This window comes from Zingiber officinale, chromosome 2A (genome assembly GCF_018446385.1).
Source record: "Zingiber officinale cultivar Zhangliang chromosome 2A, Zo_v1.1, whole genome shotgun sequence".
NCBI classification, from domain to species: Eukaryota; Viridiplantae; Streptophyta; class Magnoliopsida; order Zingiberales; family Zingiberaceae; genus Zingiber; species Zingiber officinale.
Window position 1 is genome coordinate 129,504,756 of NC_055988.1, and position 16,852 is coordinate 129,521,607.

Below are 16,852 nucleotides of genomic sequence, written 5' to 3' on the forward strand. Positions count from 1 at the left end.
AATTTTGATCAATTTGATAAAGAGTAATTTAATTTAATTTATTATTATTATTATTTTATCAAATTGAACCAAAAATATACTACACGAATAAGAGTATTATCGGAATGAGAAATATGTTGGAATACTGTTTTATTTTTTTTCTAAGAGAAGGGACATTCTTTACATGAAAAGAATAATGATGGTGCCTTTTGAGTTTTTCCTTTTTTCCAATGTGTAAATAAATAAATGGCAATATTTTTCTTTGTCTTGTGCAACTTCTTTTCTTCTTTCAATTTCATTCATAGCGATAAATTGTGCAAATTTCACAGCCCGGGAAGATTTAATTAGGAGAATTGTGTCTAGGTATTTAATATTCATAATTTATATTAATCAATACGTATATTATCTTGATTATAAAAATTTAATCCCCTCGGGACGGTCTAGTGACTAGCACATAAGGTATTGTCACCATAAAGAAAATGTCTCCCTTATGTGCTAGTCATTATTCCAAAAGCTAGTAACCCGGCTAGTAGCCGCCCGTGATTTACCTCCTTCGTGTTGGCCTTGGAACGGATTTGCGGGGGCGCTGGGGGTGAGCGTATTCACCTTTTGCCATCTTGATTATAAAAATTTCGATAGACATGTTTAACATGGTACTGATATATAGGTAATATGAAACTATGATAAATAAGTAAGAGGAATATAAAAAAAACTTTGTTAGTAACAAGATAAAATTTATTTAAATATAAATTATAAGATAGTACGGGATAGAATCCAACGAAAGATCTATATAGTCAACTCTACCTAGTAAGATAAGTCTTTGTTATTAATATTTTTTAATAATCCAGGTACTCTTACAGACCCAATTAATTCTGGAGGTGGACCCAATTAATTCTGGAGGTGGATGGTCTTCTCCTTGGTTCGCAAACAAGGTAAATCCAAAAGTACGAGTGACTCCTCGCCCAGTAATCAATGTCTCACTGAAGGAAAATGTTCTGTAGTGCATCATAATTAAATTTCGAACCATGTATACTTTATTAATTTACTGAACATCATGTCGCTCCACAATGCTTGGGGATTAGGGGTGATAATTTTTGACCCGACACGAAAACATGACCCGAACCGAACACGAAAAAATCAGGTTAAGGTTGGGTAGTTTCGGATTCGGGTCGACCCAATTGACCCAATTAATAAACAGGTCGGGTTTGGGTAAACCTGAAATGACCCAATTACAACCCGCGAATCCATTTATAAATAATTATAAATTTTAAAAAGTTAAAAAGTAAAACCCTAAATATAAAGATATGTTATTGATTGCAATGTTGTTATGGTTTATCATTTATGATATAGATTTTCAATTTGTGTAGATAAATGTTATTTTTAATTTTTTATTTAATATACAAAATTTCTTTAATGAATTCAGGTCATGTTCGAGTCAAACGGATCGGGTTCAGGTCAAGTGCAAATAAACAGATCAGATTCATGTTGAATAGTTTGACCCGAATTAATAATCAGGTCGGGTTCAGGTTGTCATTTGCTAACCCGCCAACCTGCTAATCCGAACATGTCAATCCGAATCCGATTCGAATTGTCACCCCTATTGGGGATAAGATCCACAATGTTTAGGGATAAGACGTTGTTATTATTATTGTTATATATTAATTTGATAGATTTTAAAGCGATAAGTTTACAAATTAATAGTAAAATTTGTAGTAACTAATATGTATTAACATGTTAGTTAAGAAGATAACTAATATGCCCCAAAGTATATGGTGCAATGGTACGCATATGCCTAGCTCTTGATTACCCTGGCAGGTGAATCAGGGAAGACGGTCTACCTTAAGAATTAATCTGGATAACTAAAAAATAATAATCATATACATAATTTGCCTTTAGATACTGATCCTGTCCGAATGCTGAACCAATGGACGTTGAGCACGTGATGCTCCTCGGTTGCTGGTGTGGATCTTCGACTAGTTGCACGAAGCTCCGGCGAACCTACACAGAAGTCGGGCCGGGAAGGGGTTCCCGGCGACGACCCTCCGACGCTCAAGTCAGGTAAGCAAGCAGTGGCAAGTGGCTCTCGAAATATCAGAATACGTACCTCCGGCGAAGGTTGGGGGTCTTTATATAGGGTAGCGGAGAAGCGGGTGCACACACACCGAGGTGTACGCGTGTCCGTAGCCCATACCCCAGTAAGGGCTTGTCAATGAGCTTACCTGACCCATACTGCTACAGTCCCAACATGTCCTCGATGGGACAGCGGAATCCCCTGTTGCGTGATTTGAAGTATAACCATACCACGAAGCATGCCAGCTGTCAGAAGATGTCCCTTGTCTGTTTCCCTGAACTCCTGCCGGGCACCCGACCGGCCCACGTCCGCCTTCCGTCCGACCGGTCATATATGATGGTCCACTTGGGAAGTTTTTGGTAATGTGTTTTGTGGCGACCATTAGCAGTATGTTTCATGCCTTCAGCCGAGCGTGTCGTCCGCTCGGCCCTACGATCTTGTTCAATGAGCGTCGGAACCCCGACTTCCATAGAGGTGCCCTTTGCCATCGGCTAAACATCGGGCGGCCGCCCGGTCGGTCAGACCCCTTTCTCCGGTCGGCCTGGTTGATCCGACCCTCTTCGATGAACCGCCCAGCTTTTTGACTTCCACATGGCGTTGACCTGGTCCCCTGTTCTTACTGCCGGATCACTACAAACAGAAGTCAAAAGAAAAGCCAAGTGAACAAATTTGGTTAGTATAAATTATTGATCGTCATTCGTCACTAAACTTCAAAATAAGAAATCATGCTTAAAACTGAGTTAATGCAGGAAATAAAACAGTCACCAATAATATGTCAAAAAATAAAGAAGTGACAGAATAATTCATTACACAACCAAGGAACATGAATAAAAGTTTGAGTGTCTCATGACACTCATACAAGTTTGCAACTCTTTTCACTATCGAAACTTCTTTAGTCGAATCGGTTAACTCGCTCATTGAATGCATCAATGTGCTCCTTGGAAACGCATCTGGCTATCAGCCGGGCACCCTCGAATGGCGCTGGTGCCTTCAAGAGAATGCAGGAAGCAATGTAGTCGTTGTTGGTGAATGGTCCGCAATACATCGGAGCCCCCCATCCGTAGTCCACTTCTGAGAACCCGAGCTTAGTCCAATCGGAAACGTATATGGTTTCGTAGTTGAATGTCATGCCAAAGGGATCAACCTCGAACTCGTCATTAGCCCACTTCAAGACGTCGACTGCCATCTGGTCCTTGGCCTCCTTGATCAAGTCCACAATCTCGACGACTGACAAGTTGTTAACCTTCCCACTCGTTGTCGATACTTTCACAGGGAAGATTGAGTTGCCATAGTAGCCCTTTTCGATCTTCAGAATATGACGAGAGCTCGCGAAGAAACACATACGGATATTGACATCAGGGTCTGAATAAATAGCCCTGGTGCGGCATTGCCAAACCTTGGCAATTATGATGTCGAAGGTTGAACACCATTTGCCATTGCTGTGCTCCATGTACTGTTTCTTCAGTTGGTTGATGTAGTGCGTGGGGAAGTCGACTGCAGAGTACTCCAGGGCCAACTTGGGCAAGTCGGGGAGTGGAGCAGGTTTGATCTTTGGATTGGGATAACTGTCCCGGTTCCAAACCGGCTTGATGGTCGGCTCTGGAAGGCCTCGTGCAAGGTCACCAATGGCGGAAATGACTTGTGCCGATCCTAAGCCATCAGCGGATGCGTGGTTGAACCTTAGACCAATGAGGAACCCACCACATGTGAACTCAGTAACCTGTTGTTTTAATGCAAGCACCAAAGTTACTTAGGAGCAGATAACCACAGCATTGCAACATCCAATTGATCCTATCATTATCTATGATGACGCAGAAGTCATGCTTAAAGCTAAGAGAGCCAGTTACACAAATGGTAATCTCCATGATTGAGACATAAATAAATTAATGTAAGCATGGTCTGATTTCTTTTCTAGCATCAATGTGGATTCTTGTTGAAGAAGATAAGCATAAATTGGAGACAAGAACAAGACATGAGTTTCAACTACTTGAGTCCGCTATGTTAGTCGGAAATACTCTAGCTCTTGTTCTGGCAAAGAGAATGTCTGAATTTGAATGCAGAAACTAAGTTGATTTAGAGCTAACGTTATTTTTTTCTCTTTTCCAAAAACAAAATTCCAAAACAGGATATATTTACGAGTAAATCTTGATGATATATTAGAGAAATTGGATGATTTGGATAATCACTCAATTAAGACTACAAGGTTGAACTTAGATGGTTCGTTCAACAGAACTAATGGTTCGTTGAGGAAGAAAAGAACAAGCTAGTCATCAAACCAGCTGGGTTCCACTGTTCTTGACATTTCTTCAAAAACCTTACTGCTGCAGTTTCAATGCTCCAGCGGTGGATAACCACTGTTTCAGCAGATTATCATTAAGGATAAACAATGTAACTTAGATTGAAATTTAGGATGAGTTATGAACTTTGACCCGATCGAAGTCCTTCTTGCTTCCAGATCTAGAACTAAAGATCCAGGGGTTTGAATCTATCTAGCAACAGATCGATTTGAGAAGCAAACTAGTAACAGATCTGGAGCATTCAAGTGAATCAAACAAAGATTTCAGGTTATTCAATTTCTATTCCGCTTGATCTAGCAAGAATGAAGCCGCGGGTTTGTCCAGTCCTAAATTGCGTCGGCTCTTTGTTTTTTTTTTTCATTTCTAAATACAGTAAAATTGCTTACCTGAATCATCATCAAGGTATTGGCAGGACTGGTCTCGAGTTCGGTGTAGGGTAGGATGTCGTTCTGCTCAAGCATCATGGGGCGCTCCAGATAGTTGACGTCAGCGAGGCTGCAGTTGGCGGAGGTGGCCACGAACCAGAGGCCCTCCCTGGTGCACTCAATCCGGGGCTCGCAGCCTTCCGACTGCACGATCCGGCCGGCGATCGGGTAGTACGGGACCAGGGCCCGGGCCAGCGCCTCGCAGATGACCTCGGCGGGGTTCTGGCCGTGCTTGTAGATGTGGAGGGAGTCGACGAGGCCGCGGTGGGTCGGGTATCGTCCGATCCAGTCGAGCGTCAGCGATCCCGGAGGCGTCGGCTCCGCCGGCCGGACGTAGCCCTCGGAAGTCTTCGTGACGGTGAAGGCCATGGAGCAGTAGCAGTCGCCGGAAGCAGGTAGCTGACTTTGTCTTTGCTCTAACTTGGCGTCTTCGAACTAATTATATAACAACTCGACAAAATTCCATTGTACTCCCTGTTTCTTAACTATTTTACAAAAACTCTTTTATCATTTTTATCCCTATGACCCTTTACGCCGACAGTACTTAATAAAATTGTAAGACAAGGTATGTTTTTAAGAATAAGTTAAAGTATGTGGTTAAAATGAAGTTAGTCCCTAATAACTCATATAGTCGTATCGTGCAACTACTTCAAACCACGAATCTGCAATCTCACCTAATTAATAGCTAATTAACTAATATTTCTAAAAAATAAATAGTTGGACAATTTACAATGACTAAAGGTTTTGGTTAGGTCAGGGTGTTGTTATTAATAAGTCTAAAATTAATTTTCATCGGATGTGGAATATCTTATTGACTGCCTTAATCATTCCTTATATGTGTTGTTATTATTGAGTGAAATTCCTCATGATTTACATGGTGGGACCGTCTTAGAGAGGCATTTCATTTTTTTTATTGCCAATTATTACTACTCAAGTTTTAAAATATCAAAATTGCATTGCATAATTTTTAAAAACTCCTCTTTCTCTTTAAATCTATCGGTCATTTTTCTTCCGTGTTGACGAATAAATTTAGAGATTACTTTAAATCAAGCTCAATGTACTACCTTCTTAATGTATTTATGCCTTTCTATTTAAATTTAATATCATAAATTGAGAGCAATTAATTTTTAAACTGATAAACACTAGATAGAATTTATAATAAATTTATTATAAAGTTTAGGATAATAAAACTCATTAATTAATATCATCAATGGATTTTTATGAATCCCTTGATTTGAAAAATAACAAGCTCATTATAAAAGATCTAGGATAATGATACTCACTAATTTACTTAATTAATAGGTTCACATGACTCACTTGATTCAAAAAATATAAACTTTTAAATTTTTGAACGGTGTAAGTCTACCATTTAATTCAGACAAAACTAAATATAAAATTGGTTGATGAATTTAAAGAATTTCGAATCACTAAAATCAATATATTTTTAAAAATCTCCTTAATATATATACTTTCATATTTGAATTCAATAGCATAAATTAAGAAAATAAATTCTTAAATGAATATAATAAAATTTAAAAAATAAATTCTCAATTTAATTTACTATTTTTAATTTACAAATTTAGATAGGATATAAATATATTAAAAATGCTTTTATATGTTTATACGGTCGATACTCGATGAGTATATTTTTTTTTTTCATATTTTGATGACTTGTACTAATAATTAGTACTCATTTATGATTTATTTTCTCTCTGTTGAAAATGAATTAACTGAGGTGCTAGTGTAAGCAAATCGACCTTTGCCCTATATGGATATGGCTATTATCTTACCGCTTGTGCTATGCCAAAGAAAAGTTTTCTTTCGTTGGCATTGTAGTTTAGATTAACCTTGGAAAAAGTGGGTGGGTTGAATAAAAATTTGAAAATGCATTCTCAAAGTTAGTTCGAGATATAGTGGTGTAGTGGTGGTCCCTAATCAGGTGGTCACGTTACTGGGTTGTTGCACTGGATTCTTTGAGTTGTGAGTGTGTGACTTTCGAATGAAGAAAAATGGCAAAAGAAGCAACTGATTCGGTGGAGACGTACTTTCTTATTCCTTCTTAATCACGCCATACAAATTGATATGATTTGCAAAATTAAATTAACTTACCTCACTTTAAATTTGTAAATAAAAAATATTTTAATTTTAGTTTAGTTCGATTTGAAAGTATATGATACGGTGCTGAGATGAGAAGGAAGGACATTTTGATCATTTGATATCAATAGGGTCTGGGTTTTAAGTGATGACATTATTCACCAGGGACGGGAGGGGAGCTTCGTGCTTTTGTTTCCGCCGCTGCCTAGCACAAGGGGTGAGGTTTTTGTTAGTCTTCATGGTTGTTTTGATGTAATCAATCAAGTTAGGTTAGATCCTGTTTGGTTTTGATCCCTATGTCTAAGTGTGCAGGAGCTTAGGAGCGCAAGAAGTCGATTGGAAGACGCAACTAGCGAGGAGGACAGCACAGGAAGAAAGCCGACGGACTCGGTGCGTCCGAAGGGCGAAAGAGCTGTGGAAGAGTACACCGGTGGACGAGAAGAACGTGTACGACGTTCGAGAGACGAGAAACCGGGACAGAAGCCTGCTCGAGGAGAATGCCGGAAATTGGGTTCGGGTGAGGCCTATTTCGATTGGCTGCAATCACCCAAACAATCGAGACTTCGGAAGCTGAAAAGGAGAAAAAGAGAAGCTGAAGCTATTTATACCCTGCAACATTGAGGGCGCCCTCATGGTGTTGAGGGTGCCCTCATGGCGTTGAGGGCACCCTCCACATTGAGGGCGCCCTCCATGGCATTGGAGGCGGCCTCAACCCAGTCTTTGTGACCATTGGCATGCGGATAAAGCTTTATCCCGTTATCCCCTTGAAGGCGCCCTCAACCCCTTTGGAAGCGCCCTCAAGACTCGAGATAAGGTTTCCAAGAGCTATATAAAGGCCCCTGGAGCTAGAAAATAATTATTCAACTCTGTATTCAATTTCCTTGCAACTCTTGAGCTTTTTTAGTGTGTAAAAGGCTTATCCACCTTCAGAGAAGGAGATACTTAGTGCGCTGTTCAACCGCCTTGGATTAACAGCCATATAGGTTGTAACCAAGTCAAATTACTGAGTCTTCTTTTTTTTTTTCTATTATTTGATTTTATTTACTGTTGCTATTTTAAGAGTTGAAAGCACGAGGAGAGTATATTTTATTTTGCAGGCAATTCACCCCTCCCCTCTTGCCGGCCCCGCTGTACTAACAGTTTTGAACTGCTGCCTCCGCATGGTTCACCGCCGACGCCCCCTTCGCCATCTCCAGCACTAACGCCCCCTTTTGTCGTCTCCGATGCTGGGTAGATCTGAGCCCCCCTCGCCGCCTTCGTCCTGAGCCGGATGCCATCGCGTCCAGAGGCCAAGCGCCTCTGCTCCCCTTCCTCCTCTTCGATCAGGGTCGCAGGCAGCCTCAAGCTTCTACCGTGGCCGACGCTGCCCTTCGCTCACACCACCGACATACGAGGGCACCGACGACAACGCACGCGAGCACCACATCTCTTCCGCGGGCCACGCCTTTGTCTCGCTACCAGCACTGGCCGCCTCTGCCAGCCATCCCTTTCTCTCCAATGTCTACAGCTGTTGGATATTGGGGCCTAAATGGACCAATACGATTTTGAGGAGGAAAAATCGGAAGCCATCAATTGTTGAAAGTCGTAATTGACTTCAAAATTGAAATCTACGTTTCGCGTAGATAGATTTAGACTATTAATTTGCTCAAAACCGATTAAGGGTGAATGAGAAATTAATGTTCAAAGTCGGCCCAAAATAACGTTGGTTATTCATTAAGGAAATGCAAGGGAGAATAGTCCCACATCGGAAATTTCCGATGTGCATTCCTTACTTATTAATGATGTTGAGTTATTGGAGTTAACTCAGAAAAGTACCAAGCACTCTCTGCTCAGGGGCGAGCAGGTGCTCGCACCTGTGAGCCCGCCACCCGCCACGTGCGCAATGGGCGCTTTGTAGGCACACTTTGCACTTCGCATCGTCGCGAGGAGCATGAGATGACTGGATAGTTGGTTGGGCGAACGGATGGCAGCCGTAGATCAACGTTGATCAAAGAAGTATGGTGGATTGCTTGTGATGCGATCTAGAGCGTTGGATCACAATGAGTCACGATCTGACGGCTTGGGATGAGACATGATCTGAAGCATCAGATCAATGGATCTAGATCCGATGGCTGATAGATCTGAGGGTCACAACTCTTAGATCTGATGGATGAGATTAAAGGGGCTATGTGAAGGTTATAACTCTTCAGTCCGGACGGCCCAGATTAATCCACCCAAAGGTCACACCCCTCCCTAAAGCCTCTTCCTTCTGTATAAATAGAACCCTCCAGATTGGAATCAAATCACTCAACTTAATCTTCTCTTCCTCAAGTATTCACTCACTCATCTTGTGCATTCAAGAGTCCAAGAAGCCTACGAGAAGGTTCGCTGGTCTCGGAAGTCGGAGTGCTACGATTCCGAGACGATTGTCGTCGTTGTATCTTGGGAACGAATTGCAACAATCCGTTAAGCACCGTAGCGGAGCAATATCGTTTACGGAGATAGTGTCGAACACTAGCCTCGACGATCAGTTTGCATACTCCGGAATTTACCGGAATCAACAACAGCTGACTTCGGTGGCTTTACAACCGTTGTCTTCACTATTTGCAGCGCAGATTTGATCATTGTTGTGTGCTGGCCATCGAGCCGTTGTGTTTCCCTCTTCGTACCGCTATTATGATTGTGAGGTGTTGGTTTTATCCGGCCCGCGTGTCGTGTCCCGGCATACGAGCCGCTATGGTAGTCCGGCAGGTGTCGTTGTTATTTTTCGGCCTACATGCCGCCTTTTGGACCCATGCTGCACTGGATTCCGTGTCATCGCCATAGATCCAGCTCCCCAGCTAATTCACATTCATCTACCTTTCCGAGTCACGACGACTCGATCAGTATCGCGACCAGCTCATCGATTCATCCGAGGGCGCCCCCTGGGGTCAGGGGACCGGGGCAGCCCAGTCGCTGGCTACAGGTACCGTTGACCAGAGGACTTTTGATGATTTGGTCAACACAGAAGACAACTCACCATCCGGGTCATAGAGATGCGGTTAACATTCCAGCCACGTCACACCGGAAGCTCCGTCTTCTCAAATTCCCAACAGGATAAGTATAAATTCTAAAAATGAATGGAAATTAATTAAAAATCAATAAATGATTAATCTATAAATAAGAATGCTATTGATAGACAACAATGAGGCGCTTGCTTTGCGAAAGGGAATGAAAATGTGAATAAGATTGATAGAAGTGGAAAATGGGTGAGATATGATTTGAATCCGAATAGTATTTTTTTTCTCATTTCCCTCCTTTTATTAGGTAATGACTCATTTCCATGTTTAGTACAATGAATCTATGGGACCCACCACCAATCTCCAAAACCAAATACCCACTTTCAATCTCTTTCCCATTCTTCACTCTCATTCCATCCAACCAAGCACCCGCTAAGTAACAAAATATATTGAGAGATATAACCTATATAGGGTTGTACTTGAGTTTTCATAAGCTTAAGTCGAAGTTCCAAAATTGGGCTCCTCACATTGTGCGATCAATTTTTCTTATTCAAAAGTCTTCTTCATTAAGACCTACAAAATATAAAGCAAAATACTAATTTGAAATTGTATATACAATATATGTAATTTAGTTAAACAATTATAGATATTACTAATAGTCACTTAAATATAACACATCTTGTCATTTTTGATAAAAAAATATCAATTAAGCACCAGTAATCAAGATACACTACAAGAAAACAATAAAATAACGATGAAATATTAGCGACGAAATAGTCATTTGTAGCAAAAATAGACTATTAGCGGCGGAACACAATTTCGTCACAAATAATAATATTAAAAAATTATTTTATTTTTTGCAAGGTCATTATATTTGCAACAAATTTAGCATGCTCGCCGCTAAAATTTTAGTATTAACGGCGAATTATGTCAATTGCCGTTAATATGTAATTATGTGGATTCATTAATAAATAAGGATTAGAGACGAAATTATATAATTTCGTCGCTAATATGTATTATTAGTGACAAAATCATAATTTCATCGCTAATTCCTGCCCTTATCCCCCCCCCCCCCCCAAATCGGCATTTCCCCAAATCCGCCGCGATCTCTTCTTCTCCTCCGCATTGCGATCCTCTTCTTCTACTTCGCGCGCTCTCTTCTCCTCTGTGCTCTCTTCTTCTCCGTCCGCTCACTGCTTCTTCTCCATGTGCACGAGTTTCTTCTCCTCCGACGCTACCGAGATAAAGTTTTAGGGTTTGATTGTGCGATCTCTTCTTCTCCTCCGACGCCGCCGTGAATCTTCTTTGTTTGACGAATCCTCCTTTCCTGCTCCGGCTCTAGTGACTTCTGCTCCGACCCAGCTCAGGTTTTCCTCCTCTACTTCATTCCCGCTTTGAGAAAAGGTACTGCCAAAATATCAGTTTTTTCTCTCCATTTGATTGCACTTATATGATCTTGTTAGTAGTTATATGATCTTGTTAGATGTGTGTTTGTCTTGTTATTCATTTTACCAAAATTATCTTGCTCTTAAATTTTGAATCAAAGATAATGAATATCTCTTAAGTACTTATAGAAAATGCTATAAGAGTACATATCAAGCATCAAAATAACTTCAACATGCTATAAGAGTACATATCAAGAATTTTATAAAATTTTCATTTTAGCTATAGGTGCATGCTGCAATGTGCAAGGATAAAAAATTCTCTTCATTTTTATTGTTTGTGTTATTAATGATAACTTCAACATGATTTCTCATACTCTCCCTCAAAACTCTCCACTAAAGTAAACTGAGTCTCAATCTCTAAAGTATCTATCACAAATTCATGTTTCGAGTTAAGATATGTATTTATTTTGAAGAACAAGAGATATGTACTTATTTTGCCTCAATGGATCATGTTTAACCCAATTACTCTTGAACTTCTCTTGGAAGCTATGTAGTTGATAATTTTTTAGTTATTTTGATGTCATTAACTAATTTAAGTTATTTAATGTAAGTTGCTTATTAATTTCATTGAAACTTATCATCAAACTTATTTATTAGAGTTATTTATTAAATAATATGATTTTTTATATGTTTAACCAGGTTTTATAAATATGGATAAAAGTTGGATAATGCATGAGAATAAGATTAGCCCTAAATATATAAATGGGTTAAATCAGTTTTTAAAGGTGGCAGAGAATTATATGATAAATTTAAATTTATCTAATATTCATTGTCCATGTCGAAGGTGTGGTAATTTATTTAAATATGAGTTAGATTATGTTCAAGGACATCTTTATAGGTGGGGATTTGACAAATTATACAAAGTCTGGAATTTTCATGGTGAAGTTTCTACATCATCTGTTAATATAAATATTGTCAATGAAGAGAGACTTGATTGTGATTTTGAAGAAGATGATTTTCAAGACATATTTACTGATTTAAGAAATGTAAAAAATATCAATACCATTGGGCCTCAATTAGATGATATTAATGAAAACATAAATGCAAAAGATATTAGAGGAAGTTATAGCTCAATGTTTGAAGAAGCACAAAAAGAGTTGTATCACACTTGTACTAATTTTTCTGTATTCAGTTTTTTGGTTAAGTTAATGCATGTGAAAGTGTTAAATGACTGGAGCAATAAATCTTTTGATATGTTACTTCAGTTATTGCAAGAGACATTCCCAAACTAAATGTGATTCCAAACTCTCATTATGAAGCAAAGAAAATGTTAAAAGAGTTAGAATTGACATATGAGAAGATACATGTATGTAAGAATGATTGTATATTATTTTGGGGTGAGCATGAGAATAAGGATACATGTTCGGTGTGCAAGGAGCCTAGATACAAGTATGATGGGATGAATAAGAAAAAGAATGCTCAAAAAATTCTTCGATATTTTCCTTTGAAGCCCAGACTTAAGTGGTTGTTTATTGCGAAACATACAGCAAAAGATATGAGATGACATAAAGAAAAATGGGTTGAAACAGATGGTGTATTAAGGCTGTCACGCTTCGGGGAAGTCCCTGTCCGAAGAAATTTCGGTAGCACCTCCCCTGTACGGCTGACAATCTGAAACTTTATACATTGCCCCCAGGGCCACATATACATCGGCCAACATGGCCGGAACAATAATAATAATAATAAACATACACACATCCAAACATCCACGCAGTTTAATAATGAACAACTCAAGCAATGATACGAAGACTCAAAAACAACCCTACTCAACTACACTCATAAAGCTCAAAACATATTTCCTACTCCACTACACTCATAAAACACAAATCCGACGATAAAATCATCTCACCTCTTCTGCCGTCTAGGCAAGCGTGTAGTAAAACAAATCCAAATAAGCTCATCGACAGTATCCATAAGGTAAACTAATACAAGTCCAGATAGTGCAATAAGAGACATAATAAAAAGATCAAACAACTCTGGATCTTCAGGGGACTAGCGACTGGAACTCTCCGGACAACATTAACATGAAAATAGCAACGGAGGAGGGTGTGAGTCCAACACTCAGCGGGTAACGACTTATATGCATAATAAAGAAAATAACAACCAGCACTAATCATGCGTACAGTCTCCTGGTACAAGAAGGATAAATGCAACTGAAACAAGCAGGAGAAAACTGTACTAACTAGGACCAAGGTATAAGTACAACAGGGTCGTCAGACCGAGAGTATCATAAATCCTGTATGCATGTCAATCATATGCATCCATATAAATGCAGCAAGTAAATGCAACAAACACAAGCAATAAATGCATCATGCATATGATGCAAATGTCATGGTCACCCCTAACGTCAGTCAGTCATCTCACACACAATGGTGAGACCGAGTGGGTAGGGCTGTGACAACCGTGCACTCTGACGTCACTGCTCCTGATGAGTGACTGAGTGGACGGGATGCTATCGGAGTACACCTATCCTCCTACCCCAAATCATAAATGGGGGAGCTCAATGCTCTCATCTCCCGGTACATGATGACGGGGAGGAATCTCTGCCGGCTACCACGCTGCGTCACACTACCCATGAGCAGACCAACAGAGCCAAACAAAGTCCAACTGCCTGCCGGCTACCACGCTGCTACACTAAACCAACGGAGCCAAACAGAGCAGAACCGTCTGCCGGCTACCATGCTGAGTCACCAGACCAACGGAGCCAAACAACAGAACTGCCACACATCTGTCTGTTATACCACTAACCCATGAGTGATGGTGTGTACAGATATATGTAACTGACGATGTGCTCGACAATAATGGAGCAACTATCGCACAACATGCAATCATGTGAGATGATGCATGATACTAAACATGGCAATATCCTGAACAGCATAGCAATATGCATACATAAATATAAAATGTGTAATATAGGACAATGAATCAAAATCAAGGTATACAAACCAGATAAGGTATCAAAAACCCTAGGTCCTGAACATGATAAATAACAGGGTTGTGTCACTACCTCTATAAATATGCATAATCAGGTAAATACTAACATGAGGTGCATAGCAAATAAATAAACAAGTATGTAACAGATCAGGTAGTGATCAACTGAAGTAAATAAGAAAACACAATCGTTGCTATTTGTTAAAGACATTATTATGCATATCAAATGACATAAAGTCAAGGTACCCGCCTCCAATAAGAAAGGTCCAATCGGTCCAAATCCGATGTCGAGATACTCGTCTCGCGTCAAAGTCCTGTAGTAAATCGTACAGTTTAGCTAAGTTAACTATAAACAAATAGCTAAATAACTTCCTAATCCACCGACCATCTAGGTTTAGCTTCATTAACCCTAATTACACCATTATGTTAATTCTAAACATAAGTTAACAATTATTGCTAACACAACTAGCAATCATCTACCACGAAGATCAAAACCCTAAACCTTACCTCAAGTTCCACAGCCGTTCTTGCTGCTGAAAGTAGGGTAGTTTGCTGTTGGAATCTACCTGTTGTCGGAGATCAAGTAGTGCTGCAGGAAAACATTCACTACCACAGTGATCAGCCAAATTCGTTCAGCACAAAACCCTGAATCATAAATCCAAATACCTAACATGCCTTACCTACTCGATACCCTCTTATTTTCTCTCTGTCGGCGACTGGTGGCGAAGAAGGAAGACCCACAGTGGAGTTAGGGCACGAAAGTGAGCAGAGGGGAGGCACTCAGCACTATGGTTCGCGGCGAGAAGGAAGTCTAGGGCACGGTGGTCGGCTGCCGGCGCTAGGGCTGAGGAGGAGCGGCGGTGAACACAAACTAGGGCAGCAGAGGAGGTCGGCGGCGCCACTGGAATCTCCACAGCGAGGGGTGACGGCCGTCGGTGGCTAACTAGGGCACGAGCACAGAGGAGGGGCCGATTGGTGACCCAGGGCACGGCTTGGAGGTGGCTTCCGGCCGAGAGGGGTGGCGGCACGTCTCTATCTCAGTGACGGAGACAGGGAAGAAGAAGGTGTCGGGTGTGCGGCTCGGAAGGAAGAAGGAGAAGGGTTCGGCCAGGGTTTTCAGCTTTGTATGCGTGGGAAGATAAGGAAAACCGCCGTGGGCGGTTAGGGCAGGCGTCGGGCGCAAGAGAAGAGGCTCGGGGAAGAGGGAAACGATGACAGGAAAGAAAAGAAAAACAAAAAGGAAAAGTAAAAAGAAAATAAAACTTTTCCTTGTTAAATGGGGTAGCCTAAACAATCTTTCTCGGGACCCAATTTTTATCCCCGTAAACTCGTTCATACGAGCTCCGAAAAATTCCTCAAAAATTTCTAAAAATTCAAAAAAAAAATCCCTTATTATGATCTGCCCTTTTTCGGTATTTTACAAAGGCATCCAGTAGATAGTGAATCATGGAAACAATTTGACACATCACATGAAATATTTACTAGTGATCCACGAAATATTTGCTTAGGGTTGGCTACAGATGGTTTTAATCCATTTGGAAATATGTCAAATGCTTATAGTATGTGGCCTGTTATACTTGCGAATTATAATTTTCCACCATGGAAAATGTTGAAGTCATCATAATTGATTATGTCTCTTTTAATTCCTGGGCCTAAATCACCTAGGAAAGAGATAGATGTTGATCCGACGGTAAGAATAGAGAACCCCCGTGCTGGGAAGTCAACGCCAAGTGGAAGTCAAAGGGCCAGGTGGTCCATCGGATAAGGACGGACCGACCGGACTCATGAGAAAGGGCGGACCGATCGGCCGACCGGAGAAGGATGGGCCGACCTCCCGGCCAGCCGACCGGTGAATAACCGATGGCAACAGGCGCCCCGGCAGGAGTCGGGGTTCCGGCGCTCGATTGAACAGGAACAAAGGGCCGAGCGGAAGGACGACCCTCAGTCTTCCCGGACGGGCGACCACCTACGTCGGACTAAAGACGAGCGCTCTGGCCGAGCGGCTGGATGGTCGATCCTAGAAGAGGAAGTCAAAGAGTAGGGGATAGTGTGGACGTCATCTCAGTAACCCCTGTTGCTGACAACAGGCATGTTCGAAGACTAAACCATACGCAGTATGGTGCGATCGAATATTCTGCTGTCCCATCAATGAGATGCTCAGACTGTAGCGGCATGGAGTCAAACATGCTCTTCTGACAAGCCCATGCTGCGGTATGGGGTATGACACGTGTACACCTCGGGTTGTGTGCACCAAGCTCTCGTGGCTCTATATAAACGCCATTAGACTTCATCGGAGGTATGCAATTTGAAATCTCTGGAGCCACCTTCTTGCCATTCGTTTTCTGACTTGAGCGTCGGAGGATCATCGCCGGGAACCCCTTCCCGGCCCGACTTCTTTGCAGGATCGCCGGAAGTTCGCACCAGAAGTCGAAGACCCACGTCAGCAACTGGAGAGCGCCACGTGCCCAGCGTCCGTTGATTCAGCTTTCGGACAGGATCAATTTGGCGCCGTCTGTGGGAACGCTCCTGCATTCGAACGGAAACAATGGACGAGGCTGGACGACAGCACACGGTGACGCTTTCCACAGAGGAACTTGCCGCTCTGATCGAGTTGAGGGCCTCTAAGCTTGTG

The 16,852-nt window shown here is 41.3% G+C and overlaps 1 protein-coding gene across 1 annotated transcript; it reads right to left on the reverse strand.

Annotated features, from left to right (window-relative positions):
- Positions 1-2,790: 2,790 nt before the first annotated feature.
- LOC122042312 (acyl transferase 9-like) lies at positions 2,791-5,206 on the reverse strand. Its single transcript, XM_042602347.1, has 2 exons — positions 4,734-5,206; positions 2,791-3,770 (listed from the first exon to the last, which is right to left on the reverse strand). The coding sequence occupies exons 1-2, from the start codon at positions 5,139-5,141 to the stop codon at positions 2,943-2,945; spliced, it is 1,236 nt and encodes a 411-aa protein (XP_042458281.1). The 5' UTR covers positions 5,142-5,206; the 3' UTR covers positions 2,791-2,942.
- Between the last annotated feature and the right edge of the window lie 11,646 nt (positions 5,207-16,852).

What these genes read in the sequence shown, in the direction of transcription:
- LOC122042312 (XM_042602347.1), bottom strand. Translation starts at nt 5,141, where the DNA reads ATGGCCTTCACCGTCACGAAGACTTCCGAGGGCTACGTCCGGCCGGCG. An exon ending in ATACCTTGATGATGATTCAG is followed by an intron (nt 3,771 to 4,733) that starts GTAAGCAATTTT and finishes TTAAAACAACAG; the next exon opens with GTTACTGAGTTCACATGTGG.